We start from the raw sequence: 19,047 nt of genomic DNA, 5'->3' as shown, positions 1-19,047 counted from the left end.
TGGTAACTTTGTCAAGCTAAAAAATCTTAATTATAGGACTGGACACCGTGGTTCAAGCCTGTGATTCCATCACTTTGGGAGCCCAAGACAAGAGGATCACTTGAGTCCAGGAGACCAGCCTGGGCGACATAGTGAGGCCTTGTCTCTACAAGAAAAAAAAAAAATTTAAAAATTGTCCAGGTGTGGTGGTGCCTGTGGTCCCAGCTACACCAGAGGCTGAGGTGGGAGAATTGCTTGATCCTAGGAAGTTGAGGCTGCACTGAGCTGTGATCATGCCACTGCACAACAGCCTAAGCAATTAAGGAGATGTTTTCTCAAAAACTAAAATTAAAAAAGGATCATAATTATAAAGGGGGAAAATGTGATATAGGTATTATGTATATAAAAACATAATGAGAAGCACCATTATTTCTCATGAAGGCAAGTGCTTTCTATGAATCCATTGACAAGGAGGGTGCTGGGCAGCTAGCGATGATAATGGTGATAACCAAGAGGAAAATGTCAGAACAGAGCCAATTCCCTTTTTCCAATTCATTTAAGGACCCACCCACTATTGTGTTTAGACACCCAGTACACCAAAAGGCTAAGGTTGCTTCTGTACAACATATTCAAATAAACCATTCCAAGGTAGACTTCGTTTTACTTGTAGAAAGCAACATTTTGCCGATGAGTTTTGTTTGGTTTGTCTCCGTCAATCAATTTTAAGCCAAATGTATAAACCATTTTAACAAGAGATGAATCATGAAGCGCCTGAGAAGTAATACAAATACACCAGCTACAATGAATTTATTTAACCTTCACAGCAGTAGTTACTCTTACTATCCTGCTTTAACAGAGGAAGAAACTAAAGTGCAAGGGGTTTCGAGGAATTTGTCCAAGATCATACAGCTAAGAATTGGCAGAGGAGGGATTTGAACTCACCTTGGCTGGTGCCAAATCCAAGTACTTGATCATTAGGCTGTACCACCTCCCCAGTAATGTTACATAGGTAAAAATTAATCACATGCCTAGTGTGTGCCGGGAACTGTGTTAAGCCCTTTATATACATTAGCATGTTAACTTTGATAGTTGAGACATTTGGACACAGGTAAGAGGGATAACAAAAGAACCACTAGGTCGACTGTTCTATGTGTCTTTGCATAACACCCTAGCTTGGATGAAATCTCTGTGTTACTTGAAATTGCAAGATTTTAGCAAAATCAGTTATTTTATGATTTCTTCCTTGCAGAGGGGGAATGGTGCAAACCAGTGAGCAGTATGAATTTGTGCACCATGCTCTGTGCCTGTATGAGAGCAGACTTTCAGCAGAGACTGTCCAGTGAGTCATTGAAGACTTGTCAGACCATCAATCTCTTGGGGTGATTAATCAAATTACCCACCCAAGGCTTCTAGAAGGAGCTTCCTGCAATGGAAGGAAGGAGAAGCTCTGAAGCCCATGTATGGCATGGATTGTGGAAGACTGGGCAACATATTTAAGATTTCCAGCTCCTTGTGTATATGAATGCATTTGTAAGCATCCCCCAAATTATTCTGAAGGTTTTTTGATGATGGAGGTATGATAGGTTTATCACACAGCCTAAGGCAGATTTTGTTTTGTCTGTACTGACTCTATCTGCCACACAGAATGTATGTATGTAATATTCAGTAATAAATGTCATCAGGTGATGACTGGATGAGCTGCTGAAGACATTCGTATTATGTGTTAGATGCTTTAATGTTTGCAAAATCTGTCTTGTGAATGGACTGTCAGCTGTTAAACTGTTCCTGTTTTGAAGTGCTATTACCTTTCTCAGTTACCAGAATCTTGCTGCTAAAGTTGCAAGTGATTGATAATGGATTTTTAACAAAGAAGTCTTTGTTTTTGAAAAACAAAAATCAAAAACAGTAACTATTTTATATGGAAATGTGTCTTGATAATATTACCTATTAAATGTGTATTTATAGTCCCTCCTATCAAACAATTACAGAGCACAATGATTGTCACTGGGTATATATGTATTTACTCTCTATTACTGGGCATAGAGGTGGCTTCTGCTCCAGAACTCTATCCACTGTATTTCCACATCGTGAGTCATTTTACTTTAAAAGGGAAAAACAAATTTGTAGCAACTATGAAGTATCAAGAGTTTTAACTACTTGTCTCTCTTTTGCTAAGAAGGGATTTTTGAATATGCTATCTACCTGGAATCTCTCTCTCAACAAAAGGTATATGCCTTCAGGAATGACATAATCTGTCCCATTTTCGAGGTTCCTTATAAGGACATTTCCAGGTATGTCCTTACATTTCTGAAAGCTTTCAATCTTCAAGAGACAAAAAAAATTAAAATAACTACCCTCAGCAAACACTAGCTGTTCTGCTCATATATGAATTTTTAATGCAGCAATGTTGACTTTGTTTCATACTGCCAATAAACTCTTAATACTAAACACTGAGTAAAGCATATTCTTTTTTTTTTTTTCTATTTGGAAAGACGCCATCCTCTGTTTGGGGAAGACCAAAGTAGATAATGTGATGGGTTTAATTTTAGTGTCTGCATCTCCCCAGTGAAGATGACGATCTCAAAATGTAATATTGTCATCACTTGGGAGATAATGATCTAGAAGTGCCATCATTATGTGGTTTTCCTCAATAGACTCGCAGCGTATCATTATACAAACGGTACATGTTTATGTCTTTATATCACTTGTCATAGACCCTCATCAATTACATGGCTTATATTTATTCAGCAGAATCACATCACCTGAAGAGATGTAATGTTTCAGGAACATTCAATTATCTGAGATTTCAATTCCTTTCTTTCTTCTTGAGGTTAAGAAGCAGTCACATGCCAAAGGAAAGGTAGGTGAGGTCTTAACGAGATTTACTCTGCTCTTGAAGGCTGGAATATTTTCTACATTAAAAAAAAAGAGGTAATCATAATCCCTTCTTTCTAAGGAAACAGACAAAAGGACACTGGTGTAAAACTTCCCCAAACAATTCAATAGGAGGAAGTGCTCGTCACTGACTTTTCCCCCCACCATGAAGGCACATTTCCTTCCTAGTCTTTGCTTCTCTTATCTGGGAGAATTTTTTTTTTCCCCAAGCGAAGCATGAACAGTTGCTAAGTGGAAAATGGAGGCTGAATTTTACATGGTGATTCTTACCTGCTTGATCTTCAGGAACTCAGGTGAGTGGGTCTGCCTCAGTGTCCTGAGGCATTTCTTCAAGATCTAGCCAAGGAGTCCCTGGTCTTTGAAGTGTCTGAAATAAGGTAGAAGGGGCCAGGTCTCCATGGCAGTTTAGCCAAAGACGATGAAAAGCAGGAATAAAAGGAGCCAGCTATGCCCATACTGTTGAGATTTCTCTCCAAAAGAAAATAAATGCTCTCCTCTCATCCTCCAAATGCTTCAGGCAGCCCCTGAAATGATACATTTAGAGCAGAGCGTAAAGAACCCCGAGGAAAAGTTTGTATTATTATATAACAGTCTGTGGCTTTCTCCAAGCCTTTTTCCAACCCGGTTATAGTTTTATTTTCTTTTGTGTTGAAGAAAGAAAATTGAAGGAATATGATTAAAGGGGGTGAGGAAATGTAGTGTGTTTTATTTGGAAGTTGTCATTTGGGAGGGCTGAACATTTTCATGAGCGAGCTGGGCAATTTAAGTAAAACCTCATTGAAAATGGTTTCTGAGCCAGAGTATCTTGCTCTTTAATACTGATGTTTAGCAATTTGATGTTTAATTTTCTTACATTGGCACATGATGATTTTTAGAAAATCTATTCGTATTTGAGAGAAAACTGTAGATATTGTCATAAAATAGAGAAATGCTCCTCTCCACGACTAAAGGAAATTTAGTTTGTGATAATCAATACTTTCATTGGCTGCAATTAGCTAGGAGGTTGTGCTTGGAGAAGTGGGAAAATTTGTTTTATTTTTTGATAAATGTATGCAATTTTAAAAAATTGTTATTCAAACTATGAAATTTGTATATAAATACTGCAATGTGAATTTAAAGACTGGAAAAGGGGGTGCTTTTTTAAGGTAAGGGAGGAAGCTTATATCGAATATGTCAAATGGTTAAAAAGGGAGCTGAGCGTTTCATAACTTTAGCATATCTAACTAATTGGGCTAAAATATACTATATACTTTGGATGGTTTTGTTTCTTTCCAAGCTTCCTTTCATTTTCCAATAAGAGGTGTGTTTTTTTCCCCTAAAGCATGTGAAAATTAAAAAAAAAAAAAAAGATGGGGAGTTAAGTATAACATATTGACATTTTACATCGTCAGCTTTGGAATTTTAAATCACATGTGTTAAATATGAGAATGTTCACATGAAATGATAGAAATAACAAAATATAAGTAAAACTAGTGATTTTATTTAGCTCATTTGTGGGTGGGTTCTTCCGTTTTCTAATGGGCCTCATAATTTGCTACATAGTGCTTTATGAGCTTTTCATCTTCCAGAAGGGTTTCAGATTGTCCATGTCCAGAAACAACAGTGTCTTTTCAAAAATGAGAAAGTGGTCGTGGGCTCATGCAACAGGACCATCCAGAACCAGCAGTGGATGTGGACTGAGGATGAAAAGCTCCTTCATGTTAAATCTGCACTGTGCTTGGCCATCTCCAACTCCTCTCGCGGCCCCTCCCGCTCAGCCATCTTGGACCGCTGTTCCCAGGCACCCCGATGGACCTGCTATGATCAGGAAGGCTTCCTTGAGGTGGAAAATGCCTCTCTCTTTCTCCAGAAACAAGGCTCCAGAGTAGTGGTCAAGAAGGCCAGGAAATACCTCCATAGCTGGATGAAAATAGATGTCAACAAGGAGGGAAAACTGGTCAATGAAAGCCTCTGTTTAAAAAAAGGTGAGCTATTCCTTTCAGAACAAATCCTGAAAGTCTTTCTACTAAATATCTTGGGGGTTTTGTTTGTTTGTTTGTTTGTTTTACATTTAAGGGAAGTCCACATGCCCCAACATATTTCCTATGGAAGATTCATAAGCTAATGGAGGTGGATGGTGACGTGCCCAGTGATGGAAAACTTCGTGACCCTCATTAAAATAAGCCCAACTTTTTCTATTGCTTTTTCTTCCTTCCCTTCTTGTCTTGCTTCTTTTATTAATTCAACAACTATTTCATGAGCCTCTCTTCTCTGCCAGTTAAGCACTGTTAGATGTAGGAATATGGATGTAGGCATATACACAGCATATATATGTAATGACTAAAGTCAGTAATCGGGAAGTTATTACATTTTATTGACAGACACTTCTATTTGCTAATTATAATAAATTATTAGAACATCAGAATGGTGCTTGATAAGACTGGAAGATAGTTGTGTTTTTGCAAATCTCTTGTATTGCTGTTTAGGGGTAGATATCTTTTGGAGTTAACACACTTTTGAAATGTTAAGAATCAATGGGCAGCCACAGATTTTTCTAATTTATTGACCATTAATGGATATAACCCAGATAATGGACACATGTAAAAAATACGTTATACACATGTGCAAGCTCCTGGTGCAGGACACAGTTCAGTCCTGAGCTAGGAATTTTTGCTTGTGGAATATATAGGCAGTTTAATCTTCTCTTGAAGTTAATCATGCAATTGTGTATTTACTCTTCTATTAGAGGTTTGCTTTAGAAAGTCATGAAAGATAAAACTGATGAATCACAATATATTAGGCACCAATGAACCTTACAAAGCATGGGAAAAGTTATCAAGAAATGAAGCGCCTCACTAAGAAGACAAATTTGTCAGGGTTAAGTAAATTGTCCCAGATAAATTAGCAGCAGATCTATGATTAGAGCCTAAGTTTTTTAACTCTTTGTTCAGTGTACATTTTACTATACCAGAGGTTCCCAAATGCTTGACCGCAGACTTGCCCCATGGCTTGCATAAGAATCACCTGGGGTAGAAAAGGGAGGGCTTACTAAAAATACACATTCCTGTAGCTAATGCATCCTGGGCTTAATTCCTAGGTGATGGGTTGATAGGTGCAACAAAGCACCACGGCACACGTTTACCTATGTAACACATCTGCACACCCTGCACATGTACCCCAAAACTAAAAATAAAAATCAAAAAAAAAAAAAACACATTCCCAGGATTCTTTCCCACCATTTTTTCCTCTACAACCACCTCCAAGATTCTGTTTCAGGAAATCTGGATTTGTGCATAATACTTGATATTTATTAATCACCAGAAAATTTTGATCCATAATCCAATATGGAGATCAGCATCCACTGTATTGTTAAGTCTTTTCCTTAGATGTTGATTTTTGAGGCTTATATTAGTCTTTCCACCATGGTAATCTTTGGACAATTTTTTCTCACTCATTCATTCTGTAAGTTAAAACAAGCATTTAACTAGATGCCAGTTGAATGTGTTATGCTTTTCTACAATAAGTGGTATGCTTTGCTACAATAAAAGTCGAGAGTTATAGTTTCTGTTCTTATATCATTTCTGCCTATGAGAAAAAAAACCTATTCAAAAATTCAACTTTATCAGAAAATATTCAGCATATAGCACCAATTTGTACAATACCTTTCCTGTGGTTCATCTATCAAGGCCTCTCCTAAATAATATAGAAACATTATAACTGTTCCATTTTTACTGTTTTACACAGGAAGTGAGATTCATCCCCAAACCCCAATCAAACCTTATTTAACATAAGATTACTTAGTTGGAACTTTAAAAAAAAGTAGATATGGACTCAGTGGTGAGTTATTCAAGATAAAAGATAATTCATAGAAAAACTACCTCCTATGACCCTCATACAAATATGTCTAGTAATAGACTTCGAAAATAAGGTAACTAGAATAAGCCATTTGTAATTAACCACTGAACAATGCTATATTCAAAAAATGCCTGATAATATGTGTTGGGGAAAGAAATTAATTTCTAGAAAAAGCAGAAGTTAAAATTTGCACAATTGTGGTACAAAAACACCCTTATATTTGAGTACACATAAGTATAACACATACTTTTGCTTTAACACAATTATAAGCTAACAGATATATTTTTCTGCTCCATCTTAAATATGCCATTGTGGGGTTTTTTCTTTTTGTTTTTGTTTTTTCTTTGGTTTTTGTTTTTAGAAACAAAGTCTTGCTCTGTTGCCCAGGCAGGAGAGCCATGGTGCGATCATAGCTCAATGTAGCCTCCAACTCCCGGGCTCAAGTGATCCTCCCACCTCAGCCTCCCAAAGTACTGGGATTACAGGCATGAATCACCATGCCCAGCCCTGATAAAAGTTTAAGAATAATACTTGTAGACCTATATCATGAGAGCTCACTGACTTGCTAGAGTAGCTACTGTGAAAAATTAACCGAAATGCATTCATATGTTTGCAATGAGTGATTCCAAATCATTGTTTAAGTTGATAACTAAGTATTATAATCTACGGCAGCACAAATACATGTGTTGTTCATCTATGGGATGTGAATTTTTTTGTGTGTTCTTCCATAAAAGAAAGCAGACCTATGAAGGTAAAAATCTAAGCCACATGTTTCATATTTGTTTCATAAAAGACACATTAATTATTGTATTCAAGTTTTCAGGTAATATTTATTTAACACCTACTATGTGCCAGAGCTTGTGCTAGCACTCAGGTACCCTGTGTTAGTACTAAGGTGCCCTCCACAAGTGATTTTTAACCCAAGCTGCATGTTAGACTCACATGGCAGCTTTTAACTAATACTAGAGTATAAAACCTGAGCTTTATCCTCTAAGCTGACTAAATCAGGTATTGTATTTTTAAAGTACTTCCTAGGTGATTCTGATGTGCAGCCAAGGTTGCAAATCATTAAATACATCGTATTCCTTAAAGTAATGGGGAAATCAGATAAGTAAATAAATAGGTAATTACAATAGAATGTAGAGAGAAGAAAGTACTTTCCTTTCCAATATATGTCCTTGCCAGTATGTCACATTAAGCACTCATTCCTTTTTTTTTTTTTAATTACACTTTAAGTTCTAGTGTACATGTGCACAATGTGCAGGTTTGTTACATGGGTATACATGTGCCATGTTGGTTTGCTGCACTCATCAACTCGTCATTTACACTAGGCATTTCTCACAGTGCTATCCCTCCCCCAGTCCCCCACCCCCCGACAGGCCCCGGTGTGTGATGTCTCCTGCCCTGTGTCCAAGTGTTCTCGTTGTTCAATTCCCACCTATGAGTGGTACATGCGGTGTTTGGTTTTCTGTCCTTGTGATAGTTTGCTGAGAATGATGGTTTCCAGCTTCATCCATGTCCCTGCAAAGGACATGAACTCATCATTTTTTATGGCTGCAATAGTATTCCATGGTGTATATGTGCCACATTTTCTTAATCTAGTCTATCATTGATGGACATTTGGGTTGGTTCCAAGTCTTTGCTATTGTGAATAGTGCCACAATAAATATGCGCATGCATGTGTCTTTATAGTATCATGATTTATAATCCTTTGAGTATACACCCAGTAATGCAATCACTGGGTCAAATGGTATTTCTAGTTCTAGATCCTTGAGGAATCACCACACTGTCTTCCACAATGGTTGAACTAGTTTACACTCCTACCAACAGTGTAAGTGTTCCAATTTCTCCACATCCTCTCCAGCATCTGTTGTTTCCTGACTTTTTAATGATTGCCATTCTAACTGGCATGAGATGGTATCTCATTGTGGTTTTGATTTGCATTTCTCTGATGACCAGTGATGATAAGCATTTTTTCATGTGTCTGTTGGCTGCATAAATGTCTTCTTTTGAGAAGTGTCTGTTCATATCCTTTGCCCACTTTTTGATGGGGTTGTTTGTTTTCTTCTTGTAAATTTGTTTAAGTTCTTTGTAGATTCTGGATATTAGCCCTTTGTCATATGGGTAGATTGCAAAAATTTTCTCCCATTCTGTAGGTTGCCTGTTCACTCTGATGGTAGTTTCTTCTGCTATGCAGAAGCTCTTTAGTTTAATTAGATCCCATTTGTCTATTTTGGCTTTTGTTGCCATTGCTTTTGGTGTTTTAGTCATGAAGTGTTTGCCCATGCCTATGTCCTGAATGGTATTGCCTAGGTTTTCTTCTAGGGTTTTTATGGTTGTAGGTCTAACATTTAAGTCTTTAATCTATCTTGAATTAATTTTTGTATAAGGTGTAAGGAAGGGATACAGTTTCAGCTTTCTGCATATGGCTAGCCAGTTTTCCCAGCTCCATTTATTAAATAGGGAATCCTTTCCCCATTGCTTGTTTTTGTCAGGTTTGTCAAAGATCAGATGGTTGTAGATGTGTGGTATTATTTCTGAGGGCTCTGTTCTGTTCCATTGATCTATATCTCTGTTTTGGTACCAGTACCATGCTGTTTTGGTTACTGTAGGTTTGTAGTATGGTTTGAAGTCAGGTAGCATGATGCCTCCAGCTCTGTTCTTTTTGCTTAGGATTGTCTTGGCTATGCGGGCTCTTTTTTGGTTCCATATGAACTTTAAAGTAGTTTTTTCCAATTCTGTGAAGAAAGTCATTGGTAGCTTGATGGGAATGGCATTGAATCTATAAATTACCTTGGGCAGTATGGCCATTTTCACGATATTGATTCTTCCTATCCATGAGCATGGAATGTTCTTCCATGTGTTTGTGTCCTCTTTTATTTCGTTGAGCAGTGGTTTGTAGTTCTCCTTGAAGAGGTCCTTCACATCCCTTGTAAGTTGGATTCCTAGGTATTTTATTCTCTTTGTAGCAATTGTGAATGGGAGTTCATTCATGATTTGGCTCTCTGTTTGTCTGTTATTGGTGTATAGTGATGCTTGTGATTTTTGCACATTGATTTTGTATCCTGAGACTTTGCTGAAGTTGCTTAACAGCTTAAGGAGATCCAAAATTTCAGCCCAAAGCTGAGACTATGGGGTTTTCTAAATATACAATCATGTCATCTGCAAACAGGGACAATTTGACTTCCTCTTTTCCTAATCGAATACCCTTTATTTCCTTCTCTTGCCTGATTGCCCTGGCCAGAACTCCCAACACTATGTCGAATAGGAGTGGTGAGAGAGGGCATCCTTGTCTTATGCCGGTTTTCAAAGGGAATGCTTCCAGTTTTTGCCCATTCAGTATGATATTGGCTGTGGGTTTATCATAAATAGCTCTTATTATGTTGAGATCTGTTCCATCAATACCTAGTTTATTGAGAGTTTTTAGCATGAAGGGCTGTTGGATTTTGTCGAAGGCTTTTTCTGCATCTATTGAGATAATCATGTGGTTTTTGTTGTTGGTTCTATTTATGTGATGGATTACATTTATTGATTTGCATATGTTGAACCAGCCTTGCATCCCAGGGATGAAGCTGACTTGGTTGTGGTGGATAAGCTTTTTGATATGCTGCTGGATTCGGTTTGCCAGTATTTTATTGAGGATTTTTGCATTGATGTTCATCAGGGATATTGGTCTAAAATTCTCTTTTTTTGTTGTGTCTCTGCCAGGCTTTGGTATCAGGATGAGGATTCCCTCTTTTTCTGTTGATCAGAAAAGTTTCAGAAAGAATGGTACAAGCTCCTCTTTGTACCTCTGGTAGAATTCGGCTGTGAATCCATCTGGTCCTGGACTTTTTTTGGTTGGTAGGCTATTAATTATTGCCTCAATTTCAGAACCTGTTATTGGTCTATTCAGAGATTCCACTTCTTCCTGGTTTAGTCTTGGACACGTTATGAGTCCAGGAATGTTTCCATTTCTTCTAGATTTTCTGTTTTATTTGCATAGAGGTGTTTGTAATATTCTCTGATGGTAGTTTGTATTTCTGTGGGATCGGTGGTTATATCCCCTTTATCATTTTTTATTGCATCTATTTGATTCTTCTCTGTTTTCTTCTTTATTAGTCTTGTTAGCAGTCTTATGTGGTTTGTTGATGTTTTCAAAATAACAGCTCCTGGATTCATTGATATTTTGAAGGGTTTTTTGTGTCTCTATCTCTTTCAGTTCTGCTCTGATCTTAGTTATTTCTTACCTTCTGCTAGCTTTTGAATGTTTGCTGTTGTTTCTCTAGTTCTTTTAATTGTGATGATAGGTTGTCAATTTTAGATCTTTCATGCTTTCTCTTGTGGGCATTTAGTGCTATAAATTTCCCTCTATACGCTGCTTTAAATGTGTCCCGGAGATTCTGTACATTGTGTCTTTGTTCTCATTGGTTTCAAAGAACATCTTTATTTCTGCCTTCATTTTGTTATTTACCCAGTACATTCAGGAGCAGCTTGTTTAGTTACCATGTAGTTGTGCTGTTTTGAGTGAGTTTTTTAATGCTGAGTTTTAATTTGATTGCACTGTGGTCTGAGAGGCAGTTTGTTGTGATTTCTGTTCTTTTACATTTGCTGAGGAGTACGCACTCATTCTTTAAAAAAATGTTTCAAGGGTAATTTTAAAGTTGCATATTTTTAAACAGTCTTTTGGGGGCACACAAGAGTTTATCATATTAATAGTTTAGCTAGCACCATTATTACTAACCACTTCTTCTTCCTGAATAAATTAATAAATGTTTCAACTTTGTGCAAAGTGTTAACTGTCAGAACAGTAAAGGAAAAAGGAATAATAAAGCTTTAAGGACTACTTTCAGGAATGCCATGAATAGTTAGTGTATGGCATCATAAATTATTGCTTTTGTCTTCTGTGCAATCCAAGTATAATTTTTAAACTCACCAAGCAATCAAATGTTACAGTTCACCAGGCACAGTGGCTCATGCCTATAACCCCAGCACTCTGGGAGGCCAAGGTGGGAGGATTGCTTGATGCCAGGAGTTCAAGACCAGCCTGGGCAACACAGCAAGACCCTATCTCTAAAAGAAAAAAAAGTTACAGTTGCATCTATTCCAGCAAGAAATAGTACTGGCCCCAAGCAGACAACAAAGCTTACAGTGACCCAATTATTGAAGTTTTATGAATCTATCAGATGGGGAAAATTTCTCATGCCTTGGCCTGTACAGAAACAGGGAAATTTACTCAAAGGAAATTACTGGTTTGCTACTAGATCTAAGCAAATATTCCTTGCCAGGGGGAAATTAAAACATTATAAACTCAAAACTGGTTTCAAAAACATTCACGCAAATCCATGGGCAGATAGGCCATGCCTATGTCATTCCAGAACTTTCAGGTGAAGGGTGCAGAACTCCATCCATGGTTTGGATAACTTTTCGAAGGAATGTCAAGTCTCCTTACATTTATAAAAAGCTAGTCAATTGTCTAAAATTGTTATTTTTCACTCAGACATTTCATTCTGTGAAGAAAGTAACACTGAATATAGAATGTCAGCCAACCAATCAGCATTTATTCATTTATTTACCACTCAATTCAGATTCATTCATTCAAATCTCACCTTTATCTGAGGGCAGGAATTTTCTTTTTTAATTCCAAGGGCTGCACTGGAAAGCAGGCAAATATTTGTAGGCAAATTTTCAAGTGTCCCTGATATGGCTGAACCGGTAAAATCCCTAAAAGAGATTTTGCTGATGAACTAAACCATATTGTTGGCAGGCTCGATATAACTGCTGGTTAAAGTAATTGTTTAGTTGTAGTGATTTGGGAGAGGGAATAAAATGTGTGAACATTGTAAAAGATAAGCAATCATATACACCCTTGGGAAAAAAGTTTTCGTAGAAGTTGTTGGCTTTAATGGCTGGCAGAAGTACTTGTGAATACAAAGAGCTTGTGGGGAAAAACAAAACAAAACAGAAAGTGCCTTTTGTGTATACAAACCCTACTTGTACTAAATTGGCTGTCACGGTCATTTTAGGGTTTTTCTTCTTGCATCATTGTAACAACATGGGCCTTGTAGTGGACCATTTTTAAATATAATGTCTGAAAATAATGTTATCAATGATTATTGATATATGATTTATACGATCATTGAAGATAGCAGGTATAGCATCCAGCATTCCCCAACCATATTCAGCCTGTGACATGTCACTGAACTTATCAGGGCACACACAGGGCTATGTATGACTTTCATGGGCCCTGGGTTCTTTTGCCACTATGGTCCCTTTCCTCTGCTGAAAAAAAGAAAAGTAAAATAATAGATTTTCATGTAGCCTAAAATTGTCATTTTTCCTAATCTATGAAAAAGTTAAAACATTTTCTTTGACTCTAAAGTTTCTTTTTTATTTTCAAACAAATTAAATCATTGTGTTGCCCTAAAATTATCATGGGCCCTAATCACTGTGCCTATTGCGTCTAATGGACAAGTCAGTCCTGCGCACGCCAAGTTATTCACCCCCTTTCCAGCTCCCCTTTCCCTGACTCTGTTTAGTCTCTGGTTCAACACCTGTCTCCTATAGCCTGAAAGCCCTGAACTTTGGAGCCATTCTTCCTCCTCCACCCAGCATGCCTTGCTTCTACCCTACTATTTCAGTCTTTTCTCCTAAAGAAAACATAGGGTGTTAGGTAAAACAGGCACATCTTCATAATGCTATGCATAGTAGAATTGTTGAGTAATAGTTGGCTATTGAAATGTATTTCTTTGATTTAGTTAGCCTTTCAATTATTTTTTTAATCTAATTTTTTCCCTGTGCTATGCTTTAGTGTTTTACTATGCTATGTCTTGTATCAATTTCCATTTATTAATTTTACTTTCTTTCTAATCATGGGTCTTTTAAAAGTAATTTAGATATGTATTTTAGGTGCACTCTTTATTTCACTAATTATATTTTCTGAAATGTTAATTATTCTTTTAACCATTTCCAATAATTATTTAGTCCATTATCAATCCCATCTATTCCAGTCAAATCTTATTTAATGCACACACACACGTGTGTATGTGTGTGTGTACAGTCATCCTTCAGTAACATGGGGATGGGTTCCAGCACCTCCTGCAGACATCAAAATCCAAGGATGCTCAAATTCCTTATATAAACAGATGCAGTGTTTACATATAACCTACACACATCCTCCTATATACTTTAAATTATCTCTAGATTACTAATAACACCTAACAAATGTAAATATAAATAGTTGTTGTATTGCTTAGCGAATAATGACAAGGCAAAAATGTCTGTACATGTTCAGTACAGATGTAACCATCCATTTTTTTCTTAATATGTTTGATCTGCAATTGGTTGAATCCACCGATGAGGAACCCGCAGATACAAAGAGCCAACTAGATAGATTAGGTAGGTAGGTAGGTAGGTAAGTAGGTAGGTAGGTAGGTAGGCAGGCAGGCAGGCAGGCAGGCAGGCAGGCAGGCAGGCAGGCAGGCAGGCAGGCAGATAGATAGATAGATAGATAGATAGATAGATAGATAGATAGGATCGATATCATCCTTTTCTAAAGTATCTCCTGTTTCATTTGTTATCTTTTTTCCAGATGATTTGCTCTCTGTTAAAAAGGCACATTATATTTGGCATCTTCCTACAGAATAGAAAGTACCAGTATAGTTAAAATCTTCTATTCCAAAAATGAGTTTCATTCAAGTTATTTTGTTTTCAACATGCTTAAAAGTTATTTGTATCATTTAAAGAAGGGAAACTTACACAATATATTATCTTTATAAAAATTTTTATTTCTATTATTATTTCTGAGCCATAGATGAATTTATAAGATAAAATACACATTGCTCTTTTAAAAATGAATTTGAAAGATAGTCTTGATATTATGCAGTCATTACAAATCACTTTGTAAGGTGATTGATAGTACCCTATAAAAAGAGCTTTATGCAACTTAAATGCTAAAACTTTTTAGATTGACCAAGAATGGTCGACCTTACCTTGAATTGTGTTCTGGGAGAAATTGTGTTATAGTAGGGAAACAGTGTAGTAACAATGGCACAATAAAGCTTTCAAAAATAGCTTTCACATATTGTTCCATTGTATAAGAAGTTTTCCTTGCATTTGTCAAAACATCTTGCTATTTCATGAACTGTGAAACATATATACCTTTTTTAAGAACACCCAAAGAATTCGTGGATAACAAATATCCAAAGATCTACTATTTCAAATAAAATTTCACAGCACCTGTTTCAACAAAGAGTTCAGGAGATAAAAAAAAAACTTAATCATCTTATATATTTCTATAATGGATTTTCTTTCTTCCCATCCATTTTATAATCCTTCAGTAACCACATAAGAAATGATTCAAATTTCTTTTTGGTTCATATTATGTATATGACTAAAACCATATACGTACATGTATATTAGGAATCACCTGAGAAACTTGTTATAAAAGCAGGTTTCAGGTCCCACACCAAGTCTGCAAAATTGCAGTTTCTAGGAGGAGGACCAAGGCTTCAATATTCTAACAAGCTCCAAATATGATTCTGATGGCTACAAAAGTTTGCAAACCACTGCTTTAAATTTGACAAAACTTGGAAGTTGGATGTTAAGATTAAATCTTCTTTCTTGCTTCTTAAATAGCACAAGTTAAAAACACAGACACAAAATGAAAGGGTACTGGACCTGAATATTCTGTAGTTTCTTTCTTTGGAAAAAAGGTGGTGGTCTAAAATGGAAAATGAACTTGCTTGGTATGGGATGCTTTAAAAATATATTTAGAAGGTTAATTAAAGATAATGACATAAGACTGAAATTTTTTCCATACGATAGTCCAAAGCTATGTGCAATGGTAATAACCTATGTTATTTGCAGAGAAATTTCAAGAGTGTTTTGAAAATTTATCTATTTTTGGGAAAGTCCAATTTTATCCACTGAATTATGTAAGCTGACTAATTTTTTAAAAAGTTCTTAGGATAGAAACTTACCAACAGCTCTTTAGTGAAGAAGAGTAAGCATAGGTTGACATACTAAGACATGTAATTAGATGCTAGGTATTTAGAAGCTTGTTTTTGTCCTAACCCCACGGTTAAATTTTTTTTGAGGGTCTAAGAGCTAAAATTGTCATACGTAGCAGTCAACTCAGAGGATCAGGATCGACCACAGCTCAAAACAACCAAAATGCTAATCTGCATATACAGAAATTTTTACATCCCTACAATAGACAAACGTCTACTTAAGGGAATGTTCAAGCACCTAACTTAAGCAAGACTGCAGAATTAAGATTGTTTCTTGGAGTTTGTTGTAAAGGAATCTCACTAATAGTATAATTGAGTTTGTCATGTAGAAAACACCCCAAGGACGAATAAATCTGATCTATGTCCAGAGTGGCTAACCTGGGCACAAAGGCAGTAATAGTGGCACAGGATTTAGAAAGGCAAAAACAAACAGAAACTAAGGGGAATGTCCAAAAATCAATCAAAGCTGAGATCTAGTAGATGTACAAGTAGGATTGCCAGATAATATACACAGCACTTGGTTACATTTGAATATCAGATAAATAACAAATAATCTTTAGTATAAGTATATTACTAATACATAGTATGTTATCATCTTTGTATTATTGTATATGTGGGATACACTAAATATACTGAATTATACTAAAAATTGGTTGGCTATTTATCTAAAATTATTTGACTGGATATAATGTATTTTTATTTGCTAAATCCATCAACCTTATGTTCAGGGTACTTTGCACAACCCTTTGTATCTCAAGGAAAGAATGCTTTATAGCCAAGATTATTTTATTAACTTTCAGAAGAACTGCTGATATTTATATCTTGATAAATTATAAAAATACCTTTTCCAGCTTAATCTTCTTTTTGTGCCCTCATCTCCCTCCTCTTTACATCCATTATCATATGAAATGCACTAATCAGTTGAAATTGGAATGGAAAGGAATGAGACTCAAAAGAGGGCTAAGTAAGGCAGAACAGATCAGGGAAAATAGGATGATAAATAGCTTATTTAGGAGACCTCACCTGGCACATAGTAGTTGTTTAATAAACAGTTGTTTGAATAAATAACCAGTAAATGAGTAGTTAAAAATAAAATCCTTGCTCTCCCAGTCTTTTAGCCAGAAACTCTTCAAAGGCACAGTTATCTGATTATATAAGGTTTTGTGGGGTTTTCTATCCCATAAAACTCTAGTGCACTATGGAGTTGATGGGAAGATCTAAACATACCACCTCAAACCATAATTTACAGAACTAATCAGTGCTTCACGTGTGCTGTAGGGTCTTGCTTACACAGTGCAGCCCAAAAACCAGCAACATCAGCATCACCTGAGAGCTTGTTAAAAAGGCTGGCTCTGACCACCTCTAGTGTGTCAGAATTTGCACATTAGCAAGATCCCCAGGAGACGGACAGCACATTTTAAAATTATGGCTAAGTGAACCTAATTCATGAACCAGTATGTTTTTTTTAATATGGGCAATTCAGCCTTGCAAAACAAAGCTATAAAGTAATCCCACCAGCTCATAAATTATAAGTCAATTCTCTGTTCTTCCAGAAGATAGATAGCTTAGAAAATACAACAGTCTCATCATTTGTAACTCATACAGTTGGATTAGAAACAGTTTGCACTGTGGCTAACGAAGTGTCATTACTTTCCAAGGAACTGTCAATCTTTGTGGTGAAGTTAGGCAAGTCATTAACAGTGATTCTCAACCTGGTATTTTGTTTAAAACCCGCTTTGAGAAGCTGATAAAAGCTATGACAGTACCCCACAGAAGAAAAGTACATATTCACATATACATAGAATTTTGCACAGTTTTTGGAGACTCATGGATTCCCCTGAAGCCAATTCAGTGACCCCTCCCCCCTAAATTCTCATAGAATAGGTTTAATTCTCTTTTCTACACAGCGCTGGGTTTTTCTTTGGTAGCACAGTTTCTACAACTTTCCTTCCAGATTATAAAATTGATAGATAGATAAAGGATGGGTGAATTGGACAGGACAAATGAACATTGTCACACACTCAAAGTATATTTGCTTTTTCATATAACTAAAGCTTATCCACATGCCCATTATTGAAAAGGCCCTCTTTTGCTAAGTAAAATTGATTTTATGTGAAGAATTCATAAAACATGAGAATAATCTTTGCAACTATCTTTTCTTTACCTCAGCTGGCCTGGGAGCAGAAGTTTCGGTGAGGAGCACTAGAAACACGGCTCCACCCCAGATTCCCACTACCTTTAATGCAGTTCCAGATAGCCTGGTATTCCTTATTAGGAATACCACAGAGGCCTTCATCAGAAATGCTGCAGAAAACTACAGCCAAAACAGCAGCGAGAGGCAGCATCCCAATCTGCACATGACTGGAATTACAGACACATCATGGGTTTTGTCGACTACTCAGCCCTTCTCCAGCACCACTGAAGAGGTAAAAGGAGGGGGTGTGTGGAGTGTGGTCTGTGCACGTCTCAGGAGGCTCATTGCTTGAAAAGACTTGCTTTGCTAAAAATGCCACTGCTGCAATAGGGGATTAGGCACTCTCACCCTCTGTCCTGGCTGCTAATTGTACAGGAAAGCATTTTGCATAATGAAAATCTTTGCAATTGACTCAAAATTTCTATATCTTTATGAGATGCCGATAATTAGGCTGCCATGAAATAACTGTATGTTGGCCATATTTTCTGAACCAAAGTCAGGGTTCATGGTGTTACACATGTCCTGAAACCAGAAAATAGAAATTGAAATCAGTGCCCTGCAGGCAACCCTGCGTATATGTCATAATCATTTATTCTCCAAAGGAAGGGAGAGAGACTAAAGCAATGGCAGATTCAAGAATCACTATAATTGATTCAGGAGCACATTAAAAGATAAACAAAAGTCACATACCACTTCCACATCAATACCCTTGAACCACCTCCACCAGGTGACATTAGTCAAATGACTGAGAAGCAGGGTGGCACCATCATAGGAGTCTGTTCAAATAGTGATTCTGCTTCAGGTGTTCATCTCTTTGGTTTTGCTTTCCTTGCAGAGTTTTAGTCCACCATTTAAGCAATACGTGTAATTATAGCACATCAGAAAAGCTAAGGTTCCACTGGCAGACTTCAGCTTTTTCCTGATAAACAACCCAAATCATTTATAGAAGTCATATGACTTCACACCCATTTAGCATTCTGGTATCTTTTGCATTGTGCAGAATTTCACATTGCATATGGTTCCCGGCTGGTGAGCACATGTTTCATTATTGATCACAAAACAAATATAGCCAGTACATTGAATAACTCATGGGACTTTATTTTTGTCTCTACTTTGCCTTTACTGTAAATCTTTCCTGTGACCTAGTTCTTCCTT

The 19,047-nt window shown here is 36.7% G+C and overlaps 2 protein-coding genes across 5 annotated transcripts in view; both read left to right on the top strand.

The window, feature by feature from the left end:
* The window catches only part of PTPRR (protein tyrosine phosphatase receptor type R), a 282,427-nt gene extending 279,994 nt beyond the window's left edge, over nt 1-2,433 (top strand). For all 3 annotated transcript variants that reach the window (XM_003808741.5, XM_034936226.3, XM_057299490.1), the window contains one exon: nt 1,229-2,433. In XM_003808741.5, the coding sequence (XP_003808789.1) occupies nt 1,229-1,322 (94 nt within the window). In that variant the 3' untranslated portion in view covers nt 1,323-2,433. The remainder of the gene's footprint in view (nt 1-1,228) is intronic.
* A 537-nt stretch (nt 2,434-2,970) lies between these two features.
* Nucleotides 2,971-19,047, top strand: part of PTPRB (protein tyrosine phosphatase receptor type B) — a 121,695-nt gene continuing 105,618 nt past the window's right edge. Inside the window, exons 1-3 of one of the 2 annotated variants that reach the window (XM_063593550.1) lie at nt 2,971-3,167; nt 4,443-4,838; nt 17,868-18,124. In XM_063593550.1, the coding sequence (XP_063449620.1) occupies nt 3,113-3,167; nt 4,443-4,838; nt 17,868-18,124 (708 nt within the window). In that variant the 5' untranslated portion in view covers nt 2,971-3,112. The remainder of the gene's footprint in view (nt 3,168-4,442; nt 4,839-17,867; nt 18,125-19,047) is intronic. The other variant, XM_003808737.6, reaches the window with a different exon arrangement.

This window comes from Pan paniscus, chromosome 10 (genome assembly GCF_029289425.2).
Source record: "Pan paniscus chromosome 10, NHGRI_mPanPan1-v2.0_pri, whole genome shotgun sequence".
Lineage (NCBI taxonomy): Eukaryota > Metazoa > Chordata > Mammalia > Primates > Hominidae > Pan > Pan paniscus.
Note: the sequence above shows the minus strand (reverse complement) of the source record. Positions and strands in the feature narration are given on the sequence as shown.